General features: G+C 36.2%; 2 protein-coding genes across 10 annotated transcripts in view; both read right to left on the reverse strand.

Moving 5' to 3' along the window:
• igfn1.3 (immunoglobulin like and fibronectin type III domain containing 1, tandem duplicate 3) overlaps positions 1-5,919 on the reverse strand; it is a 30,826-nt gene extending 24,907 nt beyond the window's left edge. Inside the window, exons 1-2 of one of the 2 annotated variants that reach the window (XM_021477273.2) lie at positions 5,807-5,919; positions 2,577-2,621 (exon numbers count right to left, since the gene is read on the reverse strand). The gene's annotated coding sequence lies outside the window, so the exon portion shown is untranslated. The remainder of the gene's footprint in view (positions 1-2,576; positions 2,622-5,806) is intronic. The other variant, XM_005168775.5, reaches the window with a different exon arrangement.
• Positions 5,920-9,833: 3,914 nt separating this feature from the next.
• The window catches only part of igfn1.1 (immunoglobulin like and fibronectin type III domain containing 1, tandem duplicate 1), a 66,490-nt gene continuing 49,005 nt past the window's right edge, over positions 9,834-27,318 (reverse strand). For 6 of the 8 annotated variants that reach the window (NM_001430846.1, XM_073952955.1, XM_073952951.1 and 3 more), the window contains 12 exons: positions 25,594-25,718; positions 25,357-25,501; positions 24,973-25,266; positions 24,599-24,895; positions 22,053-22,232; positions 21,841-21,969; positions 21,302-21,610; positions 21,119-21,204; positions 18,631-18,823; positions 16,304-16,600; positions 13,330-13,656; positions 9,834-10,411 (listed from right to left, as the gene is read on the reverse strand). In NM_001430846.1, the coding sequence (NP_001417775.1) occupies positions 10,407-10,411; positions 13,330-13,656; positions 16,304-16,600; positions 18,631-18,823; positions 21,119-21,204; positions 21,302-21,610; positions 21,841-21,969; positions 22,053-22,232; positions 24,599-24,895; positions 24,973-25,266; positions 25,357-25,501; positions 25,594-25,718 (2,387 nt within the window). In that variant the 3' untranslated portion in view covers positions 9,834-10,406. Of the gene's footprint in view, positions 10,412-12,589; positions 13,196-13,261; positions 13,657-16,303; positions 16,601-18,630; positions 18,824-21,118; positions 21,205-21,301; positions 21,611-21,840; positions 21,970-22,052; positions 22,233-24,598; positions 24,896-24,972; positions 25,267-25,356; positions 25,502-25,593; positions 25,719-27,318 lie in introns of those variants that run through there. The other 2 variants (XM_073952953.1, XM_073952952.1) reach the window with 1 other exon arrangement.

A 27,318-nucleotide genomic window follows, 5' to 3' on the forward strand; every position in this document is an offset into this window, starting at 1 on the left:
TTTATTAATTCGGGGCCGCCACAGTGGAATGAACCGCCAACTTATCCAGAACGTTTTTACGCAGCAAATGCCCTTCCAGCTGCAACCCATCTCTGGGAAACACCCATCACACTCATTCACACACATACATTATGGACAATTTAGCCTACCCAATTCACCTGTACCTCATGTCGTTGGACTGTGGGGGAAACCGGAGCACCCGGAGGAAACCCATGCAAGCACGTGGAGAACATGCAAACTCCACACAGAAATGGCAACTGAACCAGCCGAGGCTCGAACCAGCGACCTTCTTGCTGTGAGGTGACAGCACTACCTACTGCTCCACCGCGTCGCCTATAATATTATATTATATTATATTGTATTATATTATATTATATTATATTATATTATATTTTTGATAATAATAATAATAATAATAGTAATAATAATAATTAAAAACACTGTGCTGCCAATTATTATTATTATTATTATTATTATAAAACCCAATAAATACAATATATATTTTTAATACTGTATTTAAAATACTGGTTCTTTATTGGCATTGATGGCTCTGAGAAAAATGACTCAAAAAAAAAACAAAACAATATTCTTTTAAGAAATGTTGACTAAAAGCTTCTTTAGAGAATCAGCATATATCCTGCTGCAAATTACCAACCAAGTCCCATTGAAAATATGTGCATCAGCCTATCTTTGTGCAAAATGTAAAAAGCATTGATCTTGGTACGTTTCGCTGGACATTTTAGATGTCAAATCCACTAGAGGGCGCTGTCTACATATTTCCAAAGCTGAAATACATTTCATTGAGTGCGTTTTGTTATATGTGTCTGTACACATCCTTTTTGTGCACTGTCACAAAAAAGGCAGGCTTGTACAGATCACCTGACCTAAATTCTTCCCAAAACACAACCAATGATGTTTTCAATAGCAAAAATAAAACAAATTAATCACAGCCATGTAACTTTACCTTGATTTTGCATTACTTTTATCTTTTTTGTTATCTCTTTAGTGCTCTACATCACAAGTGCAACACGGTACAAAGTGTGCTATAGCAGAAATGTTGTCCACTTGAAAATAGATACTGCAGGTGAGGCCAAAGTTTTCAATTGTGAATCATAGACATTAAGGTATTTACTGGCAGCTAGCTCTATGCAACTCTCATATGGTCACCCACTGAAGTTAAGCAGGGCTGCGCCCGATCAGTACCTGAATGAGAGACCTCATGGGAAAGCTAGCTTGCTGCTGGAAGTGGTGCTAGTGAGGCCAGCAGGGGGCATTCATCCTGTGGTCTGTGTGGGTCCTAATGCCCCAGTATAGCGAAGGTGACTCAGTGTGTACCATCTTGCAGATGAGACGTTAAACTGAGGTCCTGACTCTGTGGTCGTTAACAATCTCAGGATCTCCTTCGAAAAGAGTAGGGGTTTATTCCTGGCATCCTGGCCAAATTTGCCCACTGGTTTTTGTCCATCATGGCCTCCTAACCATCCCCGTATCATAATTGGCTTCATCACTCTGTTTCCTCTCCACCAATCAGCTGGTGTGTGGTGTGCGGTCTGGCACAATATAGCTGCTGTTGCATCATTCAGATGGATGCCGCACACTGGTGCTGGATGAGGAGATTCCCCTTAATGTGTAAAGTGCTTTGAGTATCTAAAAAAGCGCTAATTAAATGTAATTTATTATTATTATTATTATTATTATTATTATTACATTGTTATTGTTATTATTATATAGTGGTATTTATTTGATGTGCAAATAAAAAATAATCTAATATTCATCAATAATATACATTTATACAGTCACTGTCCTTCAGCTTAGTCCCAGCGGATGCCCTTCCAGCTGCAACCCATAACTGGGAAGCATCCATACACTCTCATTCCCACACATACACTACAGACAATTTAGATACTTCAATTCACCCATAGCGCATGTCTTTGGACTGTGAGTGAACCTGGAGCACCCGGAGAATAAATATGGAGAGAACATGCAAACTAAACACAAAAATGCCAACTGATTCGAACCAGCAGCCTTCATGCTGTGAGGCAACAAAGCAAACCACTGAGCCACCATTTTTCCCTATCAATAATATGTCCTGGTAAATATCATTAATGTGAAAAGGAAAAAAAGTTAATAATGTTGATTTTACCTAGAAATCACAGTCTAATGTATGTTTAAAGTATGTTTCACAAAAAATATAGGATGAAGCACACACTTCCAATGAGCTTGTGTTGGTTAAAACACATTTTTGGAAACCTTATTCAGTATTTAGGAGTGTAAAACAACAACAACAAAAAAAGTCTTGTTTGTTTTTTGTTGTTGAACTGAAGAGTGTGGCCCTCGAGGACCTCTGACTCTGTACTATATGCTGTGTGATGTAGTTGACACTTGCCTGCAGTTTATTCACACAACTGCATGTTGTTAATGAGAAGAGCATGATGGAGGCACATCAAAACTGCTGCTTTCTGGGGAGCAGTAATTTAAAGCCAGGGTAAATCGAGGACCTCACTTCTCAATTAGCACGATAGCATGCACCCAGTAGTGTGAGTCCTGCATGTTTTTGTCCGTTATAGGTCACATACCTCATAAAACTATCCATCAAAACACTTCTGACGCACATTCTCATCCTAAATGCAGAGAGACAGCATGTTTCAGGAGCTCCAATTCTATACTATCACTACACTGTGTAATAATACTTTTCGCAGATGACTTGCATAACTGCTACTCCATATTAAAGTTTCATAAACTATTTTTGAATGTAATGTATATATGTATGGAATTAGGATTAATCATTATTAGCAGTTAGTTTATTTCATAGTTCTGTTTTAATTTTAATTTAGTAATTTTGTAAATTTGTTTTGTTCACAGTAGAAAAAAATGTAACCAATATTGGGTTTGTCCATTTTTTTTTTGTACCTTTTATTCAGTTTTATTGTAGTTTACATTTTATACTATCTAGATTAATAATAATGCCTTAATTTCAGAATTATGCTTGGTAGGTTTATTTATTAATTGATGGAATTATTTTATAAAAATAATTTATGTTAATGACATACATTCTCATCCTAAATACAGAGCGACAGCCTTTTTTAGGAGCTCCATTTCTATAATATTAGTATACTGTACACTAATAGTTTTCCCAGATGATCTTCACAATTGCTACTGTTAAAAGGTTTAATAAACTTTTGTTTTGATGATGTACTGTGTATTTGCATAGAAATTATTATTATATAATTTTTCTTTATTATTATTATTAAGATACTATTGTCAGTCTTATTAATAGTTTTTGATTAGCAAAAAAATAGCAATTAGTTTATTTCATAATTCTGTTTTCATTTTAATTTTGTAATTTTGTTTTGTTCACATTTAATAGAAAAAAGTGTAACCAATTTTGGGTTTGTTCATTTTTTGTAACGTTTCTTGATTTTTATTTTACTTTATATTTTATAGTATCAAATTTAATTATAATGGCATATCTTCAGAATTATGGTTGGTTGGTTTATTTATTAATTGAATGAACTATTTTATAAAAATCATTTATGTAAATGATGCACATTCTCATCCTAAATGCAGAGGGACAGCATTTTTCAGGAGCTCCATTTCTACTATTACTATACTGTATACTAATACTTTTTCCCCCAAATGAATTCCATAACTGCTACTGTAAATTAAAAGCTTTCATAAACTATTTTTTGATGAAGTACTGTATGTATGTATGCATGCATGTATGTATGTATGTATGTATGTATGTATGTATGTATGTATGGAATTATTATTATACAATTGTTATTTTATTATTATTGAGATACTATTTTTGGCCTTATTAATAGTTTTTAATCAGCAGTTTATTTCATAATTCTGTTTCAATTTTAATTCAGTAATTTTGTGAATTTGTTGTGTGCACATTTAATACAACAAAATGTTTACCTAAATTTGGGTTTCCCATGTGTGACTCAATGTTGATTAAACAGCAATTATAAAGCAGTTTTTTTCAGCTTTTTTTTTTTTTTTTTTTTTAGCTTTTATTCAATTATATTTCAGTTTTTATTTTATAGTATCGAGTTTAATAAAAATGACAATTTTATATTTTAGGTTGCTTGGTTATTTATTAATTGATGGAATTATTTTAGAGAGAATGCTAATTTTCTTAGCCGATTATTCAATATTATAATTATCAGTGTCAATAGTTTGATGGTTTTAGGTGTATATGTATAATTGCAAATATACCATTACATTGTGTAATACATATATTAATAATAATAATAATAATAATAATAATAATCATCATCATCATCAATTTTATTACATGTTTTTGTTGTTATTATTTTTTTTATTATTATTATTATTAGTAGTAGTAGTTGTTGTAGTAGTAGTATTAATAATAGTATTATATGTGTTATATTATATATGTAATATTCAGTGGTATTATGTGTGTATTTATAATAATGTTAAATATGACATATAAAATCAAATTTTATTTTATAAACTATACATTAGGTGCTGATTTACAGTGTTAGCAGTACATCAAGATAAGTTTATCTGCAGACAGCTTCTTATCAGGATAACCATATTTGTAGGAGATGAAAAATAGGCATGCCCAGCAACTGAGACATGATTGATTTATAAATATGCCCAAGGGAGGCCTGGAAAGGGTCTGGTGTCCTAAAATGTCAAATGACAGCAAGGCTCCTCTTACTGCTCTGACAATTTTTATGTCATATTTTATGACTTATTGAATTATCTTTTCCCTTACACACCCCCCCCCCCCCCCCCCCCCCCTGCTCCTAGGACTGCCTGTGGGATTTTACATGGGCAGACCTGTGCATAGACAGCATTTAGTGACAACTCATTGGTCTCACTATCATTAGCTTGTCAGTTGCTCCATTCACTCGTGCATTTATTGACTTTATGACATATAGTATGGAATTTAAAACATTCTTTTTGCAAAAAGAGTGTGAGTTGTTATTTGTTTTTGCTCAATAATTAAAATTTTCAGCATTTTATATTCCTTAACCCATTGCACTGACCAGGAATACCAGAGGAGGTGGTTGTTGCATGATGAGGAACTAATAAAAAATAAATGAATGCCAAAACATAAACATTGTTTACATTTTTACAGTAGCTCTGTATCATACATGTTACTTGAAAGTCTTAAATATTAGAGTATGCTTTGCAAGGAATTTCTTTTTAAGACTTATTCTGTAAAATAAGAATAATTCAATGCATTTTTTGCCACTTCTTTGTAAATATTTGTGAAATTTACTGGCAATTCTGAGCAGAAATTAAAGTACTTTTTTCAGTGTAACAAAACAGATGGCGCAGCATCCTTTCATATTAAAACCAAATATGAAACCCCTTTGAAGGGAACAGAGACCAACACAACAAATTATTTTGGCACAGCAGATGACTCTGTAATTCTTTCTGAGCACTATTCTGGTGGGAATCAAACATCTTGCATCTTTACTTGAGTTAAGATATAACAATTGCATCATGAAACCCTATAAAACAAGTTTGACCATTGACTATAACCACAAATACACTCAATAATAAACATACAGTGATTTGTTTTTGTTTGTTTCTTGCAAAATCAACAAAGAATGCTTTTATATGCAAAGCAAATGAAGATGCTGTCTAAACGACCTTGTTCTCATATAAGCTGCATTACTCAGAACACACTGAATGCAAGCTGCTATCCAGTGATATGCTGTAAACCGTCAGAGTTTAACTCTCCATCCTATTCCGACTGCATTACCTTTTCCGCCTATTATGCGGCATAACAGCGAGATAACTGAAGATTGCATTGGCTACTTACTCTGTGGCTGGTACCCCGTGCTGTTTGTTCAGCTTTGAGTGTTGACTTCACCTTTGCCACCCGACTTGAGATGGTCCTCCAAGGTGTCCTGTTGCTCCTCAGGGGTGTTGGCTGAGAGATAGCCTTACCCTCGGTCCTAATCAAAGACACGAGTGTGATGAAAATCGGTGACTCCTCCCTTAGATTTTATGGACACCGGCTGGAGAATGAAGCTTGGAGGGTCTTACAAACTATCCTGCAAAAACGAAACTCCAGGAGGGGAACGCGCAGTGCTGGTGGGAACAGCTTCTTCATCGTGTAAGGGGGAAAAAAGGTACGTTTTGTGCTTATTTGAATGATGTGTACCTCAAATCTAATGATACTAGTGGTTTTATTGTAAAAAAGTGCAGTGTATTAAAATAATTCAGCTCAAGATATGTAAGATGCAACAAAATGCTGTCAAATAAATGTGTTTATAATATTCCTACAATGATATTATACATAAATATAAGTATTTCTTAGTGATTGATGGCTTGCATGAACTTAATTAGCCAAGACTGGAAATCCTGAATACTGGTTTGGAGTTACAGTGGTATAGGCAGGCCAGGCAGTTATGGCCCATATTTGGATTAGACGAGATAGAAAGGTCATAACTCATCATGATATAGTGACGCTTAAGTGGGATATATGCACTTGAGCACATACATAACTACGCCACAGGAGCACTGTACTGATGTTACATTTGCTGGACTCTGTCAGGCCATTTAAAAAATGTAGTGGCAGTAAAATATCTCCAAATATAACAAGGACAGCATGTTCCGGCTTTGCTTTTAAGTGAGACGTTACGGTGTCATCTGTATGCGTTCGTATAGCACTTGTGAGTAATATTTCTTTCTTTTCGTCTCTTTATGTATGGATGGATGTCTTATGGGAAGTGTAAAAATGCAGGTTATATTTTGGCGTATCAATGAAGACAGTTTAACATACAACTTTTATATATATATAGTGGAAAAGGATGCTTTAGATCAGGGGTGGCCAAACGTTTTTGTATGAAGGGCCAAAAACCAAATATCATTAAGTGCCGTGGGCTGAAGGTAAATATACTAAACCATATTACATTAAAGTTGCTTCAGATAATTTATTTCATAATATTTAAAAATAAATAGAGAAGATTATATTAAATTGTATTAACTATTGCAGTATACCACTCACCGGCCACTTTATTAGGTACACCTGTCCAACTGCTCGTTAAAGCAAATTTCTAATCAGCCAATCACATGGCAGCAACTCAATCTATTTAGACATGGTCAAGACGATCTGCTGCAGTTCAAACCGAGCATCAGAATATGGAAGAAAGGTGATTTAAGTGACTTTAAACATTGTTGGTGCCAGACAGGCTGGTCTGAGTATTTCAGAAACTGCTGATCTACTGTGATTTTACTGGGATCTCAAGGGTTTACAGAGAATAGTATGAAAAATAGAAAATATCCAGTGAGCGGCAGTTCTGTGAGTGCAAATGCCTTGTAGATGTCAGAGGAGAATGGCCAGACTGGTTTGAGCTGATAGAAAAGCAACAGTAACTTAAATAACTACTCGTTACAACTGAGGCCATCGCTTAATGACCACAGAGTACCCATCTACTGATGGCTACTTCCAGCAGGATAACGTGCCATGTCATAAAGCGTGAATCATCTTAGACTGGTTTCTTGGACATGTCCGTGAGTTCACTGTACACAAATGGCCTCCATAGTTACCAGAGCTCAATCCAATACAGCACCTTTGAGATGTGGTGCAATGGGAGATTTGCATCATGGGTGTGCTGCCGACATATCTGCAGCAACTGCGTGATGCTATGATGTCAATATGGATCAAAATCTCTGAGGAATATTTCCAGTACCTTGTTGAATCTCTGCCATGAAGGATTAAGGCAGTTCTGAAGGCAAAAAGGGGGTCCAGTCCGGTTCTTGTAGGGTGTACCTAATAAAGTGGCCGTTGAGTGTAAATTTCTCTATTATAACTTTTGAAAATAAAAATACAATCACATTTTTATAGCACAGTGGAATTAAATGCTGAATACTCTAGACAAGCAGAATCAGCTTTTGCTTTCATTTGCTTTCTGATGTCTCTGCGTTGTGCCCTATCCATGGGGTGACAGTATGTGCATTTAAAACAAATCTAATTTATTTAATTGGAACATTTAATTTCCATTAGCTTTTTGGATCTTAGCAATAAAACAAACAAACAAAAGATTAAATTTAATTAGAAATTACAGTCTCTAAACAGTCCCCATCAGTCTCCTTCTCTTCCCAGATGGGATGGCGGGCCAAATCAAAGGTTGTCATGGGCCAACTTTGGCCCGCAGGCTCTATTTTGGGTATCTCTGTTTAGATTAATAAAAAAGCACTAAACATTTAATTAGGTTTTTCAATAAATGGTTCTAAATGGCATCACTGTGAAAACTTCTTTTTGGCAAATTTGTTTTTAGCAGTGTAATGACTTTACAATGCATAGTTTCCGCTACATTCATTCTTACATGGTGGGGCGCCACACCAAAATTAATTCCTGCCACGGCTACATTACAGCTTCTCATTCAAAACCTTCAGTTTTCGCTGTTTTTTTTTTTTTTTTTTTTAAATAGTGAGTTATGTTTAATCTCACCGAAATGTATTAAAATGTAAGTGAATTATAAGAGAGCAAACTTTTCTATAATCTTATTAGTGCTGTGCATTATTTGGTTATTTACCCTTTCAGGTGACTGACTGACTGACTGACTGACTGACTGACTGACTGACTGTCTGACGGACAGGGCTATGCGAAGCGTGAAACCAGCAAACTCAATGTGGCTTTCAGTTATAATAAACACAGTTTTCATAATTCCACTTTATACTTTCATAGTTCTGCATACAATTACTTTATCTTGCTGGGACTTATGGCCTTTTAATTTTACTTCAGGTTGCATCAATACCATTCTGTATTTCTACTGGAGACTTTCATAAATTTTCCTAGCAAATCTAATAAATGTTGGAGACATATTCGTTACATAAACATACTAAATCACACTTGAGTAGCATTTATTTGATGGTGCACAAGAAAATCTGCCCTTGAGCAGTGTATATTTTAGGGCAAGTTTTGTGCACGAACAGAGGAAATCGGTGCACAAGCAACGAATTTTGCATGCTCTGCGATCTCGACTTGTAATACTGTGCTCACAACATTTGTCATTGAAATAACGCCATAGATAGTAGGAATATCTGTGCAAAAGGCCTTTCACCACAGCAGGAAACACTATAATGAATCACTCTGCAGATTATATAATGGCAACCCAGGCTCATTTTGAAAACGTAGTCCTATATACATTTCTGGAGAGCGCCAATTACATCCCAGGGACTACGTTTTATTGCAGTTTTTGTTTTCGCAAATCCACCAGAGGCCGATGTGTACGTTTTTTCAGATCTCAAATTTGTCTTGTGAGTGCCATTCGCACCTGCTGTTCCTGCGTAAATCCAACAGAGGCTGCTGTCGACTGACTGAATGACCAACTGATTGATCAACTGACATGTACCCCCATCCACCTCCTGCCCTAAACCCAACCAATTGTGTTTTAAAGAGCACTGATTGTCCCAACCGACCGATAAGACACATAGAAAAAGAAACCCCCCCCTGATTTTCACCACGCTTTCAGATTTTACCACATTCTCACCCTGTTAGTGACTTGTTTATTTAATTTTTGTGGCTTTTGTTTTTGTCTTACCTGCTTTCTGGAACCATTCTTCGCCAGACGTCAACTCTCGACACGGTTAACACCTCTCTGCGTCTCATTGTATATTGCGAGCTACTGGACAAACTGGTAACAGTGGGAAAGCTGTCTATACTGAGGTAAGCGGTCAGTTGCTAGCGCAAAAAGGAACAGTGTCATACCACCCTGTAGCGTTCGTTTTAAAGACCAAATGCAGCCATACATACTTTTGGCTACATAATTCGCAATCTCCAGAAATGTATATAGGGCTACATTTTCAGCCTATATTGAATAATGGTCCATCAACAAGTATTCTGTTCAAAAAACCTGGATAATTTATTTATTTACACCAAACCATTTCTGTTAATACAGCTTATCTAAATAAACCTTTTGGTTCTTTTACAATTTTCCATGCAAGCAAAAAAATACAAGATGGATGCAGGAAATCAACACTTTTTTTTAAGCGTAATATTGTGTAATCAAATTTGCAAATGTTTGAAAGAACAGGCCACAAACACAATAAGCAAAGAATAAATAAATTAATAAATTAAATAGTGTACAAGAATAAAACCTCTCAACCCATCCCCAATCTAAGCTTAAGTAAAATCATTGGCAAACAGGATAAGGTAAACACAGTGTGTATTAAGCATCAGCCACCCAAGCAGCACAACACATGCTGTAGGGTTTACATTTCCAGGTTTTAACAGTAAGACTATATGGAGCTTTAAACATGCATTTGATTCTATTATTTATGTCTAATAAGGCCACACGGAGAATAGTGTTTCATTATGTTTTAAAAATACTCAAAGGTGTAACTCTACTGAGGGCCTAAAATCCAGAAAACAACAGCAACACATCGGTTTTGATGTCCTCATCATCATAATTTTATTCTGAAAAAGAAGAAAAGTGAAGGTGTTAGATTCATTATGAAATTTGTGAGTAAATATTTGAAATAGAATGGTGATTTGATTTTAGGATTTCTGAATATACTGTACAGTATCGTGCAAAAGTTTTAGAACACTTGGATTTTCACCAAAAAAAAAAAAAGAAGGTTTAAAGTCGGTTATTTTTATATTTTTCTGTAGCATGTCAGCTTGAAATTTCGATCTACCTGTACATTTGCAAACAATATTTTTGTCTTTAATTGAAATATTACAGTGAGATTATTTTCTGTGGCGGTACAGTGGCGCAGTACTTAGTGCTGTCACCTCAAAGCAAGAAGGTTGCTGGTTTGAGCCTCGGCTGGATTAGTTGGTAATTCTATGTGGAGTTTGCATTTTTTCCGTGTTGGCGTGGGTTTCCTCTGGGTGCTCCAGTTTCCCCCACAAGTCCAAAGACATGCTGTATAGGTGAATTGGGTAAGCTAAATTGTCCATTGTGTATGTGTGTGAATGTGAGAGTGTATGGGTGTTTCCCAGTGATGGGTTGCAGCTGGAAGGACATCCACTGCGTAAAACATATGCTAAAACAGTTAACTCCTTTCTGCGTCTCAAGTTCACTGACATACAGTATATTGCGAGCTACTGGACAAACTGGTAACAGCGGGAAAGCTGTCTATACTGAGGTAAGCGGTCAGTTGCTAGCGCAAAAAGGAACAGTGTCATACCACCCTGTAGCGTTCGTTTTAAAGACCAAATGCAGCCATACGTACTTCTGGCTACATAATTCGCAATCTCCAGAAATGTATATAGGGCTACATTTTCAGCCTATATTGAATAATGGTCCATCAACAAGTATTCTAGTTAGTGCTGTCACCTCAAAGCAAGAAGGTTGCTGGTTTGAGCCTCGGCTGGATTAGTTGGTAATTCTATGTGGAGTTTGCATTTTTTCCGTGTTGGCTTGGGTTTCCTCTGGGTGCTCCGGTTTCCCCCACAAGTCCAAAGACATGCTGTATAGGTGAATTGGGTAAGCTAAATTGTCCATTGTGTATGTGTGTGAATGTGAGAGTGTATGGGTGTTTCCCAGTGATGGGTTGCAGCATGAAGGACTTCCACTGCGTAAAACATATGCTGGTTAAGTAAGCGTTTCAATCCGATGTGGCGACCCCTGATTAATAAAGGGACTAGGCAGAAATCGATGAATGAATGAATTATTGTCTGCTCAAGGAGTCACACAGCGACTCGCAGTGGCAAATCGACAAGAGACTGTTAATTTCAACGGAGAGCGATTGACTGTGACTGTTGGTGACCAGGTGACGAGCGACGTGACAAAGTTGATAATCCTTCTACTTTATGCAAATGAAGAGCGACTTTCTTGAGCGCCAATGAGAGCATCAGTAGAGCTCACGTTATCCTCTCTCAGCTCGCTCAGAGGCCGGTTGTATTCGTGCTGTGTAGACCTACACAGACCTTCTTTTGCAACCTACAGCAACAGGCAGCTACAAAGTCGCTGCCAATGTGAATGAGGCATAACAACAGCTAGTGCTCCACACAGAGATCTGATCTGATCATCATCCAGTCTGTCCTGAAGAATCAGAAAAAACTAAGACCCACTAAATCCAATAGAACTTTGGCAACATCTCTAAGATGCTTAAAAAAACCGACAGACTCATTGTGAAGACAACAATCTTGTATAATTACATTTATAGACAAAAATTATATTTATTGATGTAAATAGATTTTTCGAACTGAGATGCGACAGAAATACATAGAAATTACTGACTTTAACATTTTTTTATGTGAAAACACTAGTAGCCTAGGATGATTGCAGTACTGTACAGTAAATTTGGAAACACTACACTGTATATGCAGCATATCCTATGCATACTGTACGACAGGCATATTGATTGGATGTCTTGTGAAAATAGATTTTAAAACATTTAAATGTTTTCATTTTGTCATTTGGTAAGTTTTCTGAGTGATATTTGCTGGATTTCCCAACAATGTTAAAGATCCTGCAAATAATATGAGCCTATTTTGGCATGAAAAAACAAAACTTCTCTTAGGATTAACACTTAAAGCACATTTAATTTCATTTAATTTCATTTCAATTTAATTTAATTTAATTTAATTTTATTTTATTTTGTTTTATTTTATTTTATTTTATTTTATTTTGTTTTATTTTATTTTATGCTTCACATCCACCTGGTAGAAGAAAGAATTTACTCCACTTGAATTCATTTATTTGGAATGCCAGATGAAAATGTTATTTTGAACATATTGTATTGATTACCAACCAACATTATTTTTTAACTTATCCTGCATTTGGTAGATTGCATTGGACATTATAGAAATGAGCTGGTGCATCTTTGTTCTTACAATTGCATAATAGAAACACTTTACTTTCCCATCAGCATGTTTAAGGGATTGTGATTTCACATTGATTTGCCATTTTGGTTAAATCTGCCCCTAGGATGAATCAATATCTTTTTGATCCATGATAAGTGCATGTGTCTCCGATACATTAAAAGAGTTTGCAGTTCAATATTCTCTCGTGTTAGTGCACTGCAATATATAATATATAAAATAAAGCAATATAAGGTAATTCTATAATGAGTGCGAATCATGACCTTCTGAATGATCTTATTAACTAGATTGATGCACCAAAAATGTAAAAACTGTGCACACAGTGCAAACTTCACTTAAAAAATACTGTATACAGTAAATCAGGAGGGTTAATAATTCTGACTTCAACTGTACATCTTTTAAAATTGTACTTAAAACCTTTGGGAAACCCTGTCGTCTTTAATGTGAGTGTTTAATTTTTCATCCAAAGGGGTGAGTTTGGTATGTAGACCAAACCCTGTCGTCTTTAATGTGAGTGTTTAATTTTTCATCCAAAGGGGTGAGTTTGGTATGTAGACCCTTACCTCTCACTGCGAGATTGGTCGAGCACTCGGCTCTTCCCAGCGGATTCTCAGCAATGACTTTATATTCGCCCATGTCTTTAGCTCCAACCCTGAGAATGAGCATGGAGCAGACGCCGCAGGTGTTGGTGATGAGGTAGTTGATGTTGGTGTTCAGGCTGACGTTGTTGTGGTACCAGGTGACGTGGGGTGTTGGGTCGCCCCTCACAGCACAGCTCATGTAGCACTCATAGCCTTGTGGAGCTGTGTGGATTTTTAAGGGGACCATAAACCTCGGGGCACTCTCCAAGTTGCAGGTCTTGGACTCCGGGATATTCAGCGTGAATTTTTCTGTAAGAGATGGAGCTTGGTTTAAAGTCAATCAGTAATGCTTGTATAGTTAACACTGCTGTGGGTGGGTTGTATCTAATGCAGGAGTGTCAAACTCAGTTTCTGGACGGCTGCAGCCCTGCACAGTTTAGTTCCAACCCTGCTTTGACACACCTGTTTCAAACAGGCCTGAAGGCCCCAAATAGTTTGATGAGGTGTGTATAATTAGGGTGGGAACTAAACTGTGCAGAGTTTAACACCCCTGCCCTAATGGATCACATTGTATGCAGTCTGGGTGTTAACAGACGCCACCTAGTGGCAGAACGTGCTTAAGACTAAAAATATATCAGTGATTTTCAACTGTTTGGTTGCTTTTCAAAATATGGGAGATACTAGAATACTATAGAACATTGTTTCTCAACCACGTTCCTGGAGGCCCACAAACATTGTTTTGGATGTCTCTTTTGTCTGTAACACCCATTACAGGTCTTTCAGTCTCTGATAATGAGCTGATGATCTGAATCAGATGTGTTTAGTTAAGGAGACATGGATAATGTGCAGAGCTGGTGGAGCTAGTGGTTGAGAAACACTGCTAAAGAATAATAGAATGATTGTCAATAATGAATTAGCCTTCTCAAAATATCTGCATTCGCCTCCCAAAATTTGTTTATAAAAACATCAGAGTGTAGAAACAATTCTCATGCTGAGATTGCTACACCCCCAACACACACACACACAAACATGACATTTTGATGCAGAAAAACCAAAATATGTAAGATTTGATAATAACTACACTCGATGAATCGTTTATTAAGCATTAGCAAATAGTGAATTCATTATCTGTTTAGCATTAACGCTACTTTAGTAATCGTTTGTAAGTAGTTTATACCTGCAGTTACAAATGCTCTAATCTTGACTTATAAGCACATTTATAATGTGTTTAATAATTGTACTTTCATAATTTGTGAGAGATTTATTTTTCATGACTAAATTAAGTATAGCAATATTTACAAACCAGTTATATTTAAAAGTAGTCAATGGTTTTTAAGATAATTCAGAATAAGTAAATGGCTATTGACTATTTAAACTATTGAAATCAACATTTATTTGTCTTATTAATCAGGCGTATAGTAATGGTTACTATGTATGTTATTAAATGCTTTATTAACTTAACTTCATGTAGTTTTGTGACCAAATCTAAAGTGAGCACTATTTATGCTTTATAAGTCCACTATAAATGATAATTAAAGGCTCAGTATTTAACGAACAATAATCTTTGCAATCCTATCTAAAAAATCAAATTATTGTAAAAATACTGTAAAATTGGGTAAAACAACAACAATATAATAATTTAGGAAAAATATTATAATACAACATTTCAATGTGCGGTTGTTTAAATTTTATAGTCATTTTATTTTTGTTAAGATTGCAAAGATTTATTTTTCATTTGATTCAGTTTTCTTAGTGTATCTTCAAATGAATAGAACTTCCTGTTTAGAATATAACTAAGCCCTTAATTATGCATTTTACATCATGCATAAAGGATTTATAAAGCATAAATAATCCTCCCTTTAGATTAGGTCACAACACTGGATGAAGCTGAGTTATTAAAGCATTTATCAACACAAATGAACTATTTGTATACGCCTGAATAATAAGAGTTATAAATGTTAATTTGAATGGTTTATTAATCATTTACTAACTCATACTCATTCTGAGGGATCTTTAAAAACCACCAACTAACCTTAAATAACTAGTTTGTAAATTATGTGACGCTTAATTTAGTTATGAAAAAATAATCATTAACAAAGTATGAAAACACAATAATTAAGCACATTTTACATGTCAAGAATACAGCATTGGTAGCTGTAGTTATAAACTGCTTACTAACTTTTATTAATGTAGAGTTAATGCTCAACAAATAAAGAACATTCAGTCAAAGTCTATAGATATTTTGCAATATATATATATATATATATATATATATATATATATATATATATATATATATATATATGTAAATGTAAATGCGGCAATAAAGTTACTATATAGGATATACTGCAATAAGAATAGCATATTGGCATAATAATATATTAACACAAAATATAATTCCAATTGTTATGTTAGTTAATAATTTACATTAAATGAAAATTGGTGTTTGTGTGTATCAGTATTTGTGGATGCTGTGAAGTAAACAAAACTGTTGGTTCACATTATATCAGGAATGTAAATAAATAATATTACTTTTGACTTCTGATATTATCAATACATGCTAAAAGCTACATTTATTAAGATTAGCAAATGTAAATTCATTTTAAAGCTGTCAATTTTCTTTTGCAAATAAGTTTTTTACATTGCTAGGCCTACACAGGTCATTGTAATATTAACATGTGGCTTTCAGGGTATTTTTGTTACATTTATATGATAAGTGTGTGAACCACCATCTCATACTCAAGCAAAAAGCAGTAGAAAAATCATATTATATCAGCTAACTCCTTCCACCTTTTAAAAGCCAATGCCTTATTCATACTTTGAAATTTGCATTTAGATGCAGTTTATACTTTGTGCAAACATCATCTACAGTTACTCAGTATAGATATCCTCTACCTTTTATAAAAAAGCTTAACATGATTAATTAGTTTGAATAACCACTGCCCGTATCACAAACCTTTCTTGGATGTGATTAGCCATTTTGTTGACTCTGAAGGGGCAGACAGGCCAATGTCATTTTTGGAGTAGACGCGGAACTGGTATTCCCTCCCTGGCATGATGTTGCAGGCTGTGAAGCGGTTGTTGAAGATACGGTCTGCTACAGTGTGCCAGGTCCTCTTGCTGGAGTCTCTTTTGGTCACCATGTAATGCAGGCGATCATCGCGCTTCTCGTCAGGGGAAGGTTCCCAGGAAACTGTCACTGTGCCCGGAACATTCTCATCCAACTCTATGGGACCTGGAGGCTTTGGCTCATCTACACCAAAACAATCAGTTGTACTTCATCAGGACTGGCAGATTAGAAGCCTATTAGATGCACATTTCTCTACAGAGCAGTTCTGCGTGAGTACATTGTTTTTGTGAGTGTCTACAAATCTATATTGTTAGTAATGGGTTAATAAGATTTCCATGGGAAAAAATTAATACTCTTGATCAGATAATATGCCATATACTATGACATTGATCGAATAAGACAGGAAAGGACTTTTTTTAATATTATGAATAATAATCATAATAATATTTCAAAACATTACAAAAGTAAAATAAATACAAAAAATACAAATTATTATCATATTTTATTTATTTATTAAATATTACTATTTTTAATAATCAATACCTCATTGTTAAAGTAGAGGCACTCATAAGTGAATCATATTTTTTTTTTCTCAAAAAGTTGAAAAACTGTCAAATTCCCCATAAACCCACATTTAATTTGAGATTTACAGATATGGATTTTTGGGCCGATATCGATAATCAACAACTTTAGATTTGGAGGCCGATAACTGATATATATATATATATATATATATATATATATATATATATATATATATATATATATATATATATATATATATATATATATATATATTGGTTATCACCAGCGGAAGCGCCAGCCAATCAGATCACAGTATGCAAATACACCAGCTCAGACGGAACCAATTGCTGACTAATTTCATTGGCCGACGCTGCTATGGCGATCGCGTCAGCCCCAACTTTAGACACACCCTCTGTCAAGCATTGACGCTGAAGCCCCTTGTGAATCAAGCATTATGTGTGTGTGCGGTGTGGTAGCCATTATGAGCGCTCGTTATAATCAATATCAATATGCCGATCAAACTGAAAACAATATTACACCAACACATGGCAAGCAAAGCGTTGACGAAAACAAACAATCATATTAGATTACAAACAACCCAATGAGTTGTTTAGCTTGTGCATATAACTGCTATTATGTTTAATTCTTTTCCTGAGGCGATTTAAACCAAAACACACATCAAACATATCTACAATGATAAGGAATATGGTTACTTACTGCGTTATTAACGTACAACAATACCACACAAAAAAAGGGTTTATAAGGGATAAACAATGTGTGAAAAGCCCCTTTAGTGTGCTTGACAAATCTGAACAAGACTTGGGAGGTAGGCAGTTCTGTACAATTAGCTATTTATCGGCTTAAAGATATCGGCCAAATTTTGACATCAGATCGATGACGATAGCATTAAATACAGCATTTATCGGCCGATAGTGATATGGCTGCTGATAAACGTATATCTTGCATCTCTACATTTAGCCAATTTTGCTTAAACCAGTTATTTGAATAAAAGGTGTGGCTAATATCTAGTTTTCACCCAACAGCTGTAGAGGCACAGAAATCACACACTATGTGTAAATGATGTACAGTAAAATGATTAAAACATACAGTGTTTGGGAATTTAAATTTATATAATCTAGTTTCAAATTAGCAATAATCTATATATAACAGAACATTTATATTCTTTGGTTTTTAGGGTCTGACAGACCTTAAAATCTCTTGGTTTCCTGAGCCCTGATTGTCGCCAAAGTAATGCAAATTGTCAGTTTTACAGCACAGCTGTGTCTATTGTCTAACAAATGGTCAAACTGGTCGGACGGGTTCTGTCTCCAGAACCCCATTTGCACACTTTGTTTTCATGCTAAAATGTATCATGAATAGGTACTTATATGCTCATAAGATTGGGGCTGAAAAGGCAATTTACCCTGCCGACAACAACACTTCATTTGCATCCTTTGTTTTAGACTGTCCCCACCTACATGTATCAATGTCTGTAAAAATGTATTTAAACTGAGTGTCTGCTGTACTAGTTCAGAGTTCTTTCGATGACGCCACAGCGACGCTGAGTTCTTTGATTCTGCTTTATACCTAAAAGTTCTCCCTGGTTTTTGGCTTGTCTTAGAATTTCACAACAGGTACCGTCAGCCAGACAGAGAAATTGACAACAAGTGCTTCCCCCCTTATATTACCTGTGACTCTAATCTCAATACTGAAGGTCTCTTGTCCCACAATGTTCTTGACTACGATGGTGTAGATTCCTGTATCTGAGCGCTCTGCAGACGGGATCAGGATCTGAGAGGCTCCCTCAGCATTACTAATAGTGGCACGTTTGGACACAGGGATACCATCTTTCAGCCAGATGACATCGGGCCATGGGGAAGCCTGTATAAAAAGGGTGATATAAGACATTTATTGAACATGTGGCCAATGCAAAATATAATTTTCATGAAAGGAGTGAAAATGATCTGAAAAGTACATGAGGAGGTTGCCGATTACATCCTGGCTGATGAATATCAATTAGAAGACATAATATTCAGTTAGTATTCCCAAATGATTTGCTGGCGTAAATCAGTACTACATTTTTGATCAAGGATTTGAGAAGGATGAATAGGATACTGCATGACAGCACTTTTTTCCATCATACCACAGGCAGAATTCACTCACTGGCCACTTTTTTTTTGGATATACCTACATTAGATTTAACAAGCTGCTGAGATGCTGAAAATAATCCTTAGGGATTTTGATCCATATTGACATGATATCACCATACAGTTGCAGCAGATTTTGTCCGCTGTGTATCCCAAAAGTGCTCTAATGGACTGAGATCTGGTGACTGCAAAGAGCTTTAGAGTGCAGTCAATTCATTGTCATGTTCAAGAAATTATTCTGAGATGACTGAGCTTTGTGACATGCAGTGTTATCCTGCTAGCCATCATGAGATGGGTGCTCTGGGGCCTTAAAGGAATGGACATAGTCAGCAACAGTAGTTAGACAGTCACAGCAGTACTTAGACAGTAGTGTTAATAATATGTTTATTTGGAGCCCAACTTGACCAAGAAAAAAGCATTAAACCATCAGGTGAAGCATAAATTGTACATAGAAAGCAGGATGTATCCATACTTTAATGTGGTTTGACCCTGACTCTACCATCTGAATGTTGCGGCAGAAATCAAGACTCATCAGGTCAGACAACATGTTTCCAATGTTCTGTTGCTTAAATATAGAGACGGCATTAATACTGCAGTATCAGTTACCTTTTCTCAGCTGACAGGAATTGCATACAGTGTGATAATCTTCTGCTGCTATAGCTCATCTGCTTCAATGTTTGACTTGCTGTGTGTTCAGAGATGCTCTTCTGCAGACCTTGGTTGTAACGTGTGGCTGTTTGTTGACATTTTTGACCACAGTAAAGCCTCTTGTTGGATATTTTTTCTTTTTGACCATTCTATGTAAACCCTAGAGATGGTTATGTGTGAAAATCCCAGTAGATCAGCAGTTTCAGAAAGCCATGTCGCTTAAATCACCATTCTTCCCCATTCTGATGCTAAGTTTGAACGTCAGCAGACCATCTTAATCTACAATAAATGCCTTAATGCATTTAGTTCCTGCAATGTGATTGGCTGATTAAATGTTTGTATTTTTGAGCCATTGAACAGGTGTAACTATTAAAAGTGGCCATGGAGAAGAGCTGCACAATTAATCGTAAAAAGATCGCGATTTCGATTCGACCCCCTAGACGATCTTAATTTAGCATTTCTATGATTCTGCCAATCATGTTTTCAAGTTCAGGAGAGAAGAAAAGGCAGCTGCACGAGTCTTTTCATTGCTTCACACACAATGCTGAGCGACATGGATCCCTCCAAATGATGTTGAAAGAGTCACATACTGTATTTATAAGGTATAATTCATCCCCAAAATGTCATTTCTGTCTTCATATAATGATGTATTCGCGGCCGGGAAATCACACGTGACGTGAGCTGCTGACAGAGAGGGCGGGTGCACGCGCTACTTGAAAGACGCGCACGCATGCTTCTACTTTAGTGAACAGAACCTGCGCAAACAGCGAGTAACAGGTAATACAGTTGTAAATAATAATCAGTTTGTGGCACAGAGTGATCGTTTGGGAACCGCGTGTGAAGTATGAACAAGCACAAGCAGTCAAAATGAAACCTAAAGTGTGCACGTCATTTAAATGTTCATATCTCATTTTAGAGTTATGATTATGACAAGCATTTGATATGTTTTTCTTTCATAGCGAACAGAGTTGTGCATGAAAATAAATGTTTACTGTGTCAGCACTGTACTACTCTAGCCTATATATTGTTGAATATAATCTGATTATGGCAAATGTCTGATTTTACCAGTGAATAACTGTCTAATAATGTTGTCAATGACAGATTACAAGCATATATCTCAAACATAATAATTAAACATCATAATTATTATAAGTAGAATAGAATTATTTATATAAGCCAGTAGACCTACAAAAAATATTATTATTGTTGTTTAACCATATGTTTGAGAAAAAATAATATATATCTACAGAATCGTGAGAAAATCTTGATCTTTATTTTAAGCAAAAAAAATCGCGATTCTCATTTTAGCCAGAATCGTGCAGCTCTAGAGTGTATCATAACTATCTTTTTTCTCTTTCGGAACCTGTATTAGTATATTTACCTCAAAGTTGATGTTGAAACGTGCAGAATTTCCAGCTCTCACCACCATGAAACTCTTGATCTTGGCATCAGTGAATTTTGGTCGCACTAAGAGGAACAATAAATTGAGTTAATGAGGTGATATATTACATACATTAAAAACGTGAGAGATACTGCTTGCTAAATTATAGACAACGTGGTTTACCTGGTGGAGGCATTGCCAAGATGTAGTTGTCCAATTCCTTTGGCTCACCTTCTCCACCTTCATTGACGGCGATCACTCTTACCCAATACATGGCCATTGATTTCATTCTCTTTGCAGTGAAGGAGGTCATGGTGACTGCATGTGGGTTGCATCGATCCCAATCTTGGTTCTCAGCAAGCCTGATATCAACAAAGTATCCCTTAGCCTCATCGTGAACCCCGGGGTCAACTTTTGGTTTAGTCCATGACAAGGAGAGGGTTGTGTAGCTGGAGTCCGTCACTTTAAGGTCAGCAACTTTACCAGGGGGTTCTAATGTGAAATGGGGACAAAAGCAATAGAAAATAGAGAGAAGTGCATAAGCAGATGGAATAAGCTTGTTATTTTGAAGCCCCAAAATTCTGACCTAAATCCTTGCGTTTTTGCATATCCATGAGGGCCGTGGTTCTTTTTTTCTTCTTCTTTTTTTAATCCTTGAGAATACATTTGCTGAATACCACTTTACTTTCTGAGGAAAATGAGAAACCTGAAAACATACTCACTTTTTGGATCTCTTGCAAACACAAATTCTGAGGGGACACTCGGTTCACCAGATCCCGATATGTTGATGGCGGAGACACGGAATTCATACTCCATTCCTTCGACTACATCTTGTACAGCATATTTCTTTGCTGTGGATGGCAATTGGGTGATTAAACATTTCCACCAGACAGAATTTCATTGTAAAGCTTGTCTAAAAAAATGTGAGACATACCTTGGATTGGTTGATCTGGTGGATTGACGTGGCTCCACAAGTTGCTGCCCTTCTTGCGTTTCTCCAAGTTGTAACCCAAAATATTAGTTCCTCCAGTGTTGGTCGGAGGAGCCCATGTGAGGTTAATGCAGTCTTTGAAGGCGCTGGCTACTTTAGGAGCAGATGGCTGACCAGGGTATGCTGGATAGGAAGACAGGTTTAGACGTTATTTAAACAGTCTAGAGCAGGGCTATTCAATTAGCTTGTCATGGGGGCCAGTTCATGAAAAGCATCCCAAATAAAGAACTGGAGAGACATGAATTTTCAATATTACTGAGAACACAACTGCATATAAGAGCCCATATGTTGTGTTTTCGCTTTTTAAGACACCCGTGTTGGCCTTTTCTACATTAAAATGTTAATATGTTGTATTTTGCGGACTATCTAATATCAGTGCTTTGTACAATAGGCTTTTTTTTACAGACATATTCAAATGTTGTATTTCAAAGCACAACAAAAGCAGTGCAATGTTTAAGTAGGCTTCTACATTCAAACACATTCAAATGTTTTGTTTTGAACTGCATAACAATTAGAGATTGAACGTTTGTAGATTTTGGTTGTACATTCTAAAAAATAATCATGGTTTCATGGTTATCAGGTCTACTGTAAATGTAAGCTAATATTAGCTAATAGGTTAACTGCTGTTATCATATGCGTTCATGCATACATAATCATTTTAATAATAATTCGTCTGACATACTGTATCTTTTGTTTACATTGCACTGAAAGGCACACACAACTCTCACCGCTACAGCATGAGATGCTTTTTACTGCATGTGCTCGGAAAGCCATGTGCGCATTGCTCAATTATGCGTGCATATTGACATATATTCTTACATTAGAAATAACAAACTTGTGGGTGGAAAGACGCAATATGTGAATGGCCCACTGCTATAGTTAATCCAGTGTGTCTGTATTAGCCTCGGTGTACAAGTTAGGAACTTTAAACCAGCAACAGTTGGCAGCTTGGCATAACATTGTTTAATTGCAGCAGTTTTGTTCCGTGCAACAAAAATGTGGCATCGAGAAGTCTTTTCGATTGATTTTCAATTAACCATGAAAAATTAAAGTGCAGTTAATAGTGAAATCAGTTAATTGTTGCATCCCTAATTAGATATCAGTGCCTTGTACGAAAGGTCTTTTCTACAAACACATCTAAATGTTTTCAGCTGCTCGCACCATTTGCTCAATGTCATGTGACTCACACCCTGCCCAGCCTTCAACTGCAGCTTATGCTGTATTGAACAAATGTACCCTACTTCATAACTATAGCAACCGTTTTTTTGGCTGAACTAAATTTATTTTTGATGTCTTGGTCACACTAATTGGAGGGCCAGAACAAATTGCCTCGAGGGCTGAGTTCGGCCTGTGGGCCACCAATTGAATTGCCCTGGTCTAGAGCATGGGCCTCAAACTCGATTCCTGAAGGGCCACAGTTCTGCACAGTTTTGCTCAAACCCTAAACAAACACACCTGATCCAACTAATCAAGGTGTTCCAGACTACTATAGAATATTGGTTGGAGCTAAAATCTGTAGAGCTGTGGGCCTCCAGGAATTGAGTTTGAGGGTGTTTTTTACACCTGCCTTATTTAGTTTGGTTGAATCGCATAAGAGTTTGTTTTCCCTCTTGGTGCAGTTTGTTTGGGCTGGTGTGAATGTAGCAATCACACTCGAGTGCGCACCAAAAACCGACCAAAAAAGCCTGAAGAGACCTCCTTAAAAAGGTAGTTTTTGTACTCTTTCAAGCGAACCCTGGAGCAGTTCAATTGTGGTGAAAACATGATCCGAACGAAAACGGACCCAACCGCAAAAAGTACGGCACCTATTTGGAGTAATCCAGCTGCCGATCTAAAGGGATGTGGATGACACATATTTATAGATAGAGCTTTACCAACAGTTTTAAACAGAGAGAAGGAAAAACAATACCTATTGGATTGTTGGTAATATTTCTGGAAGATGACCATGTTGCAATTTAGATAAGTTAATTCACACCTTCTCCTGAAGTTATTTGTGATGCGCCTTCTCTGTTTGCAATGCATTAAAACATTGTTTTCCAGCTGCAGCCGTTCTTCATTCTTGAAATGTATAGTTTGTCTAAAGTGATGTATATAAAATATATAGTATTCTATGACCGGGGATGCAATCAGCCAGCCCAGTCGTCCCTCTATAGCTAAAATTGACATTTTTTGTCTGGCGATTTGTTCACTTGCGGGATTTCCATTGGTATTTTCCCACACGTTAATTCTGACCGATTGAAAAGCAGTTTAGGAAATACGTTCAATAATATCTGTCCAATGAGTGATGTGGTTTTTGTCTTGTTTAGACTAAATAATTAGTGTGGTGTGAAAAGGACCCAAAAACGGCAGAAAAATGCTACAATGTTTCATTTGTTGCCCTTGGTCTGGACCAAATGAACCGAACCACAGATGTGAGAGTACCCTGGGACTACTAGTCTAGAGTGTGACTGACTAGCAAAGTGTTTCTAGAGATATTTGTAATAAGTCACCTTTAGTGCCAGCCTGTACATCCTCAGTCTCCATCAGTTCACTGATGCCCTGATCAGTCTCGGCTCTGATACGGTAGCAGTATCTCCTGCCATGGTCAACATCCGTGTCTTTGTAGTGGGCTTTCCCAGGAATCTGGCCTATCTTTTTCCATGTATTGCGTCCAATTTGGTTGCGCTCAAGTATATAATGCTTAATAGGGCAACCGCCATCGTCTTTTGGTGGTCTCCACTTGATCTCGACGCAGTTGGAAGATGCTTCAACAATCTCCAGAGGTCCAAGAGGGGGAGTTGGTTTATCTAAATGAGACATGTTGAATGTATTATGCAAAGCTCAGAACACAACATTTGCAATGTATATTGTTGTTCTTACTTACCAAGGACAACTAGGTTAGAAATGGCTTCCACTGTGCCAAACTCATTTTTGATTTTGATTTTGATTTCCCCAGTGTCTTTACGTTGCAGTTTGGTGAGAAGTAGACGGCTCTCACCCTCTGTAATCTCAATCTTGCAGTGAGAGTCTGACGCGAGCTCTTCGCCATCTTTGTACCACTGAATTTTGCATGGCTCACGGCCAATGTATGGGATTTTGAAAGTGGCTTTTTGATTGTGTTTGATGACAATTGGTTTGACAAATGCTTTAAGTTCTGCGCTATCAAATCTTGGTGGATCTTAACATGTGAATACAATTAAAAAGTATGAACGTGAAATTCGTTACAAATGTAAATGCATTGGCTTAAATGATCAGATTCAAAACAAACCTTCAACAGCAATCGTGCATTCAGTTTTACGCCCATCAGCCTCAAATCGATAAGTTCCAGCAAAATCTTCAGTTACTTTGTCAATTTTTAGTTTGTGAGTGGCTCCATCTTTACTGATTGCCATTCCCTCAGAGGAAGCAGTAATCTAGAGAGAAATGCACAGAGAATTTGTGTCTATGCGCACATACATAACATGGTTTTATGTACCACATACATAATATGGCTTTTTTTTTATACCTCTGTGCCATCTTTGGACCAGACACCCTCGCAATCAGCACTGCTGAGTTTGCAGACCAGTTCAGCCTCCTCTCCTATAATAACTTTGCAGTCTTCCAGCCCAGCAGCAAAGTAAACACCAGGATCTGCAAAGGATTTGTGAACCAAATGAATAATTTAGATGCATTGCAGTTCATTTTGATTACTGGTCAAGCGTGGTTATCATTTTTTCTTTGCTGCGCGGCTGGGTGAATTGTAATCCATTAATTGAAAACAGTAGCATTTTATGCTTAGTACCTAGTGACATACATAATTAATATCATGCATTAAAGGACATTTACTTTCATTCAAATACACTGTAAAACCCAAAAAGTTAAAGTAACTAAACCGTTTGAGTAAACCGATTGCAACAAACCACTTAAGTTCAAAAAGTAATACAAATGAGTACTGTGAACTTAATCCATTTGTGTAAATGAAGCAATTTGAGCACAGTAAAACCCAATAAATGAAGAGAACTCAAACCAACTGAGTACTGTAAAACCTTATAAGTTAAGGCAACTCAAATAATTTGAGAAAAACGATTGTTATAAACCATTTAAGTTAAAAAAAAACTAATATTTACGAGTACCTTGAACTTGCTCTTTTTAAGTTGAAGTAATGAGGAATTTAATTAACTCTTTACCTTCAACACTCTTCAAGAGTTCAAAACTCTTTTCAAATGGGTAGAATGAACTTTTAGTGAATTTTGAGTTAACTACACTCATTTCTTTTGATAAAGTTGACTGTTGGGTTTTACAGTGTATAAATAAATGTTCACAGAAATAAAAAATCAGGTGACTTGTATCTTGCTATTGTCTGCTGTTTTGCCTTCTCACAGTCTGTTTCTTCTTAGAATCCATGTGTTGATGATAAAGACATTAATGAAGCATTTCTGAAGGGCCGTGTACATTATTTTGAACTGTATTGTACATTGTTTTCAGTTCAGTAATGCATAATTATCACTCTTGTGTGATGTTGTTTAGTTGGGGTAATTAGTAGTCACTCTAACTACTCGTCTGCTTCAACACTAATGGGCAAATGATTGAAACCTTCTGGTTTGGGTAGGATTATGAATATTGCTGTTCTAATGGCAATTACATTACCTTCCAGCTCTCTTTCCATTTTGTATTGTTGATTTTTTTGGACGACATCCAAATGGAACATGATCTTATGCTTAATCTGCTCTAATCTCCAGATAAATGCTGCTTGGGTTGTTTCCTTGTGATGAATGCCGAGTATTTTGGCAGTTAATGATCTTGCTTCTTGTAGTTAAAGTGTGAGGTCATGTTTGGTTTCATTTATTAAGATTTTATCATCTCCCTGTTTTTTATTATTAGTACACGAGGTAATTCGCCTTTAGCAAGACAACCAAGCTTGGTGAGGACAATACAAGCACATACTAGTATACACAAACAGCAGACACACACATGTCTGGCACATTGCAGACTAAGTATTATTTTTAAACCAGTTTGTTACTGAGTAAAAAAAAATTGTTGATCACAACTCATGTTATATTGAGTTCCTTTTTCGGTTTGTTTATTTAAAGGCCTAGTTTACTCAATGATGTTACTCAAAACCTGTATATTTTTGTATAATTTATTTTTCATTGATATTCTATACAATATTAAAACAATATGCAATATGTATATAAATAAATATGTATATAAATAAACTATATATATATATATATATATATATATATATATA

The sequence above is a fragment of the Danio rerio genome, chromosome 6 (genome assembly GCF_049306965.1).
Source record: "Danio rerio strain Tuebingen ecotype United States chromosome 6, GRCz12tu, whole genome shotgun sequence".
NCBI classification, from domain to species: Eukaryota; Metazoa; Chordata; class Actinopteri; order Cypriniformes; family Danionidae; genus Danio; species Danio rerio.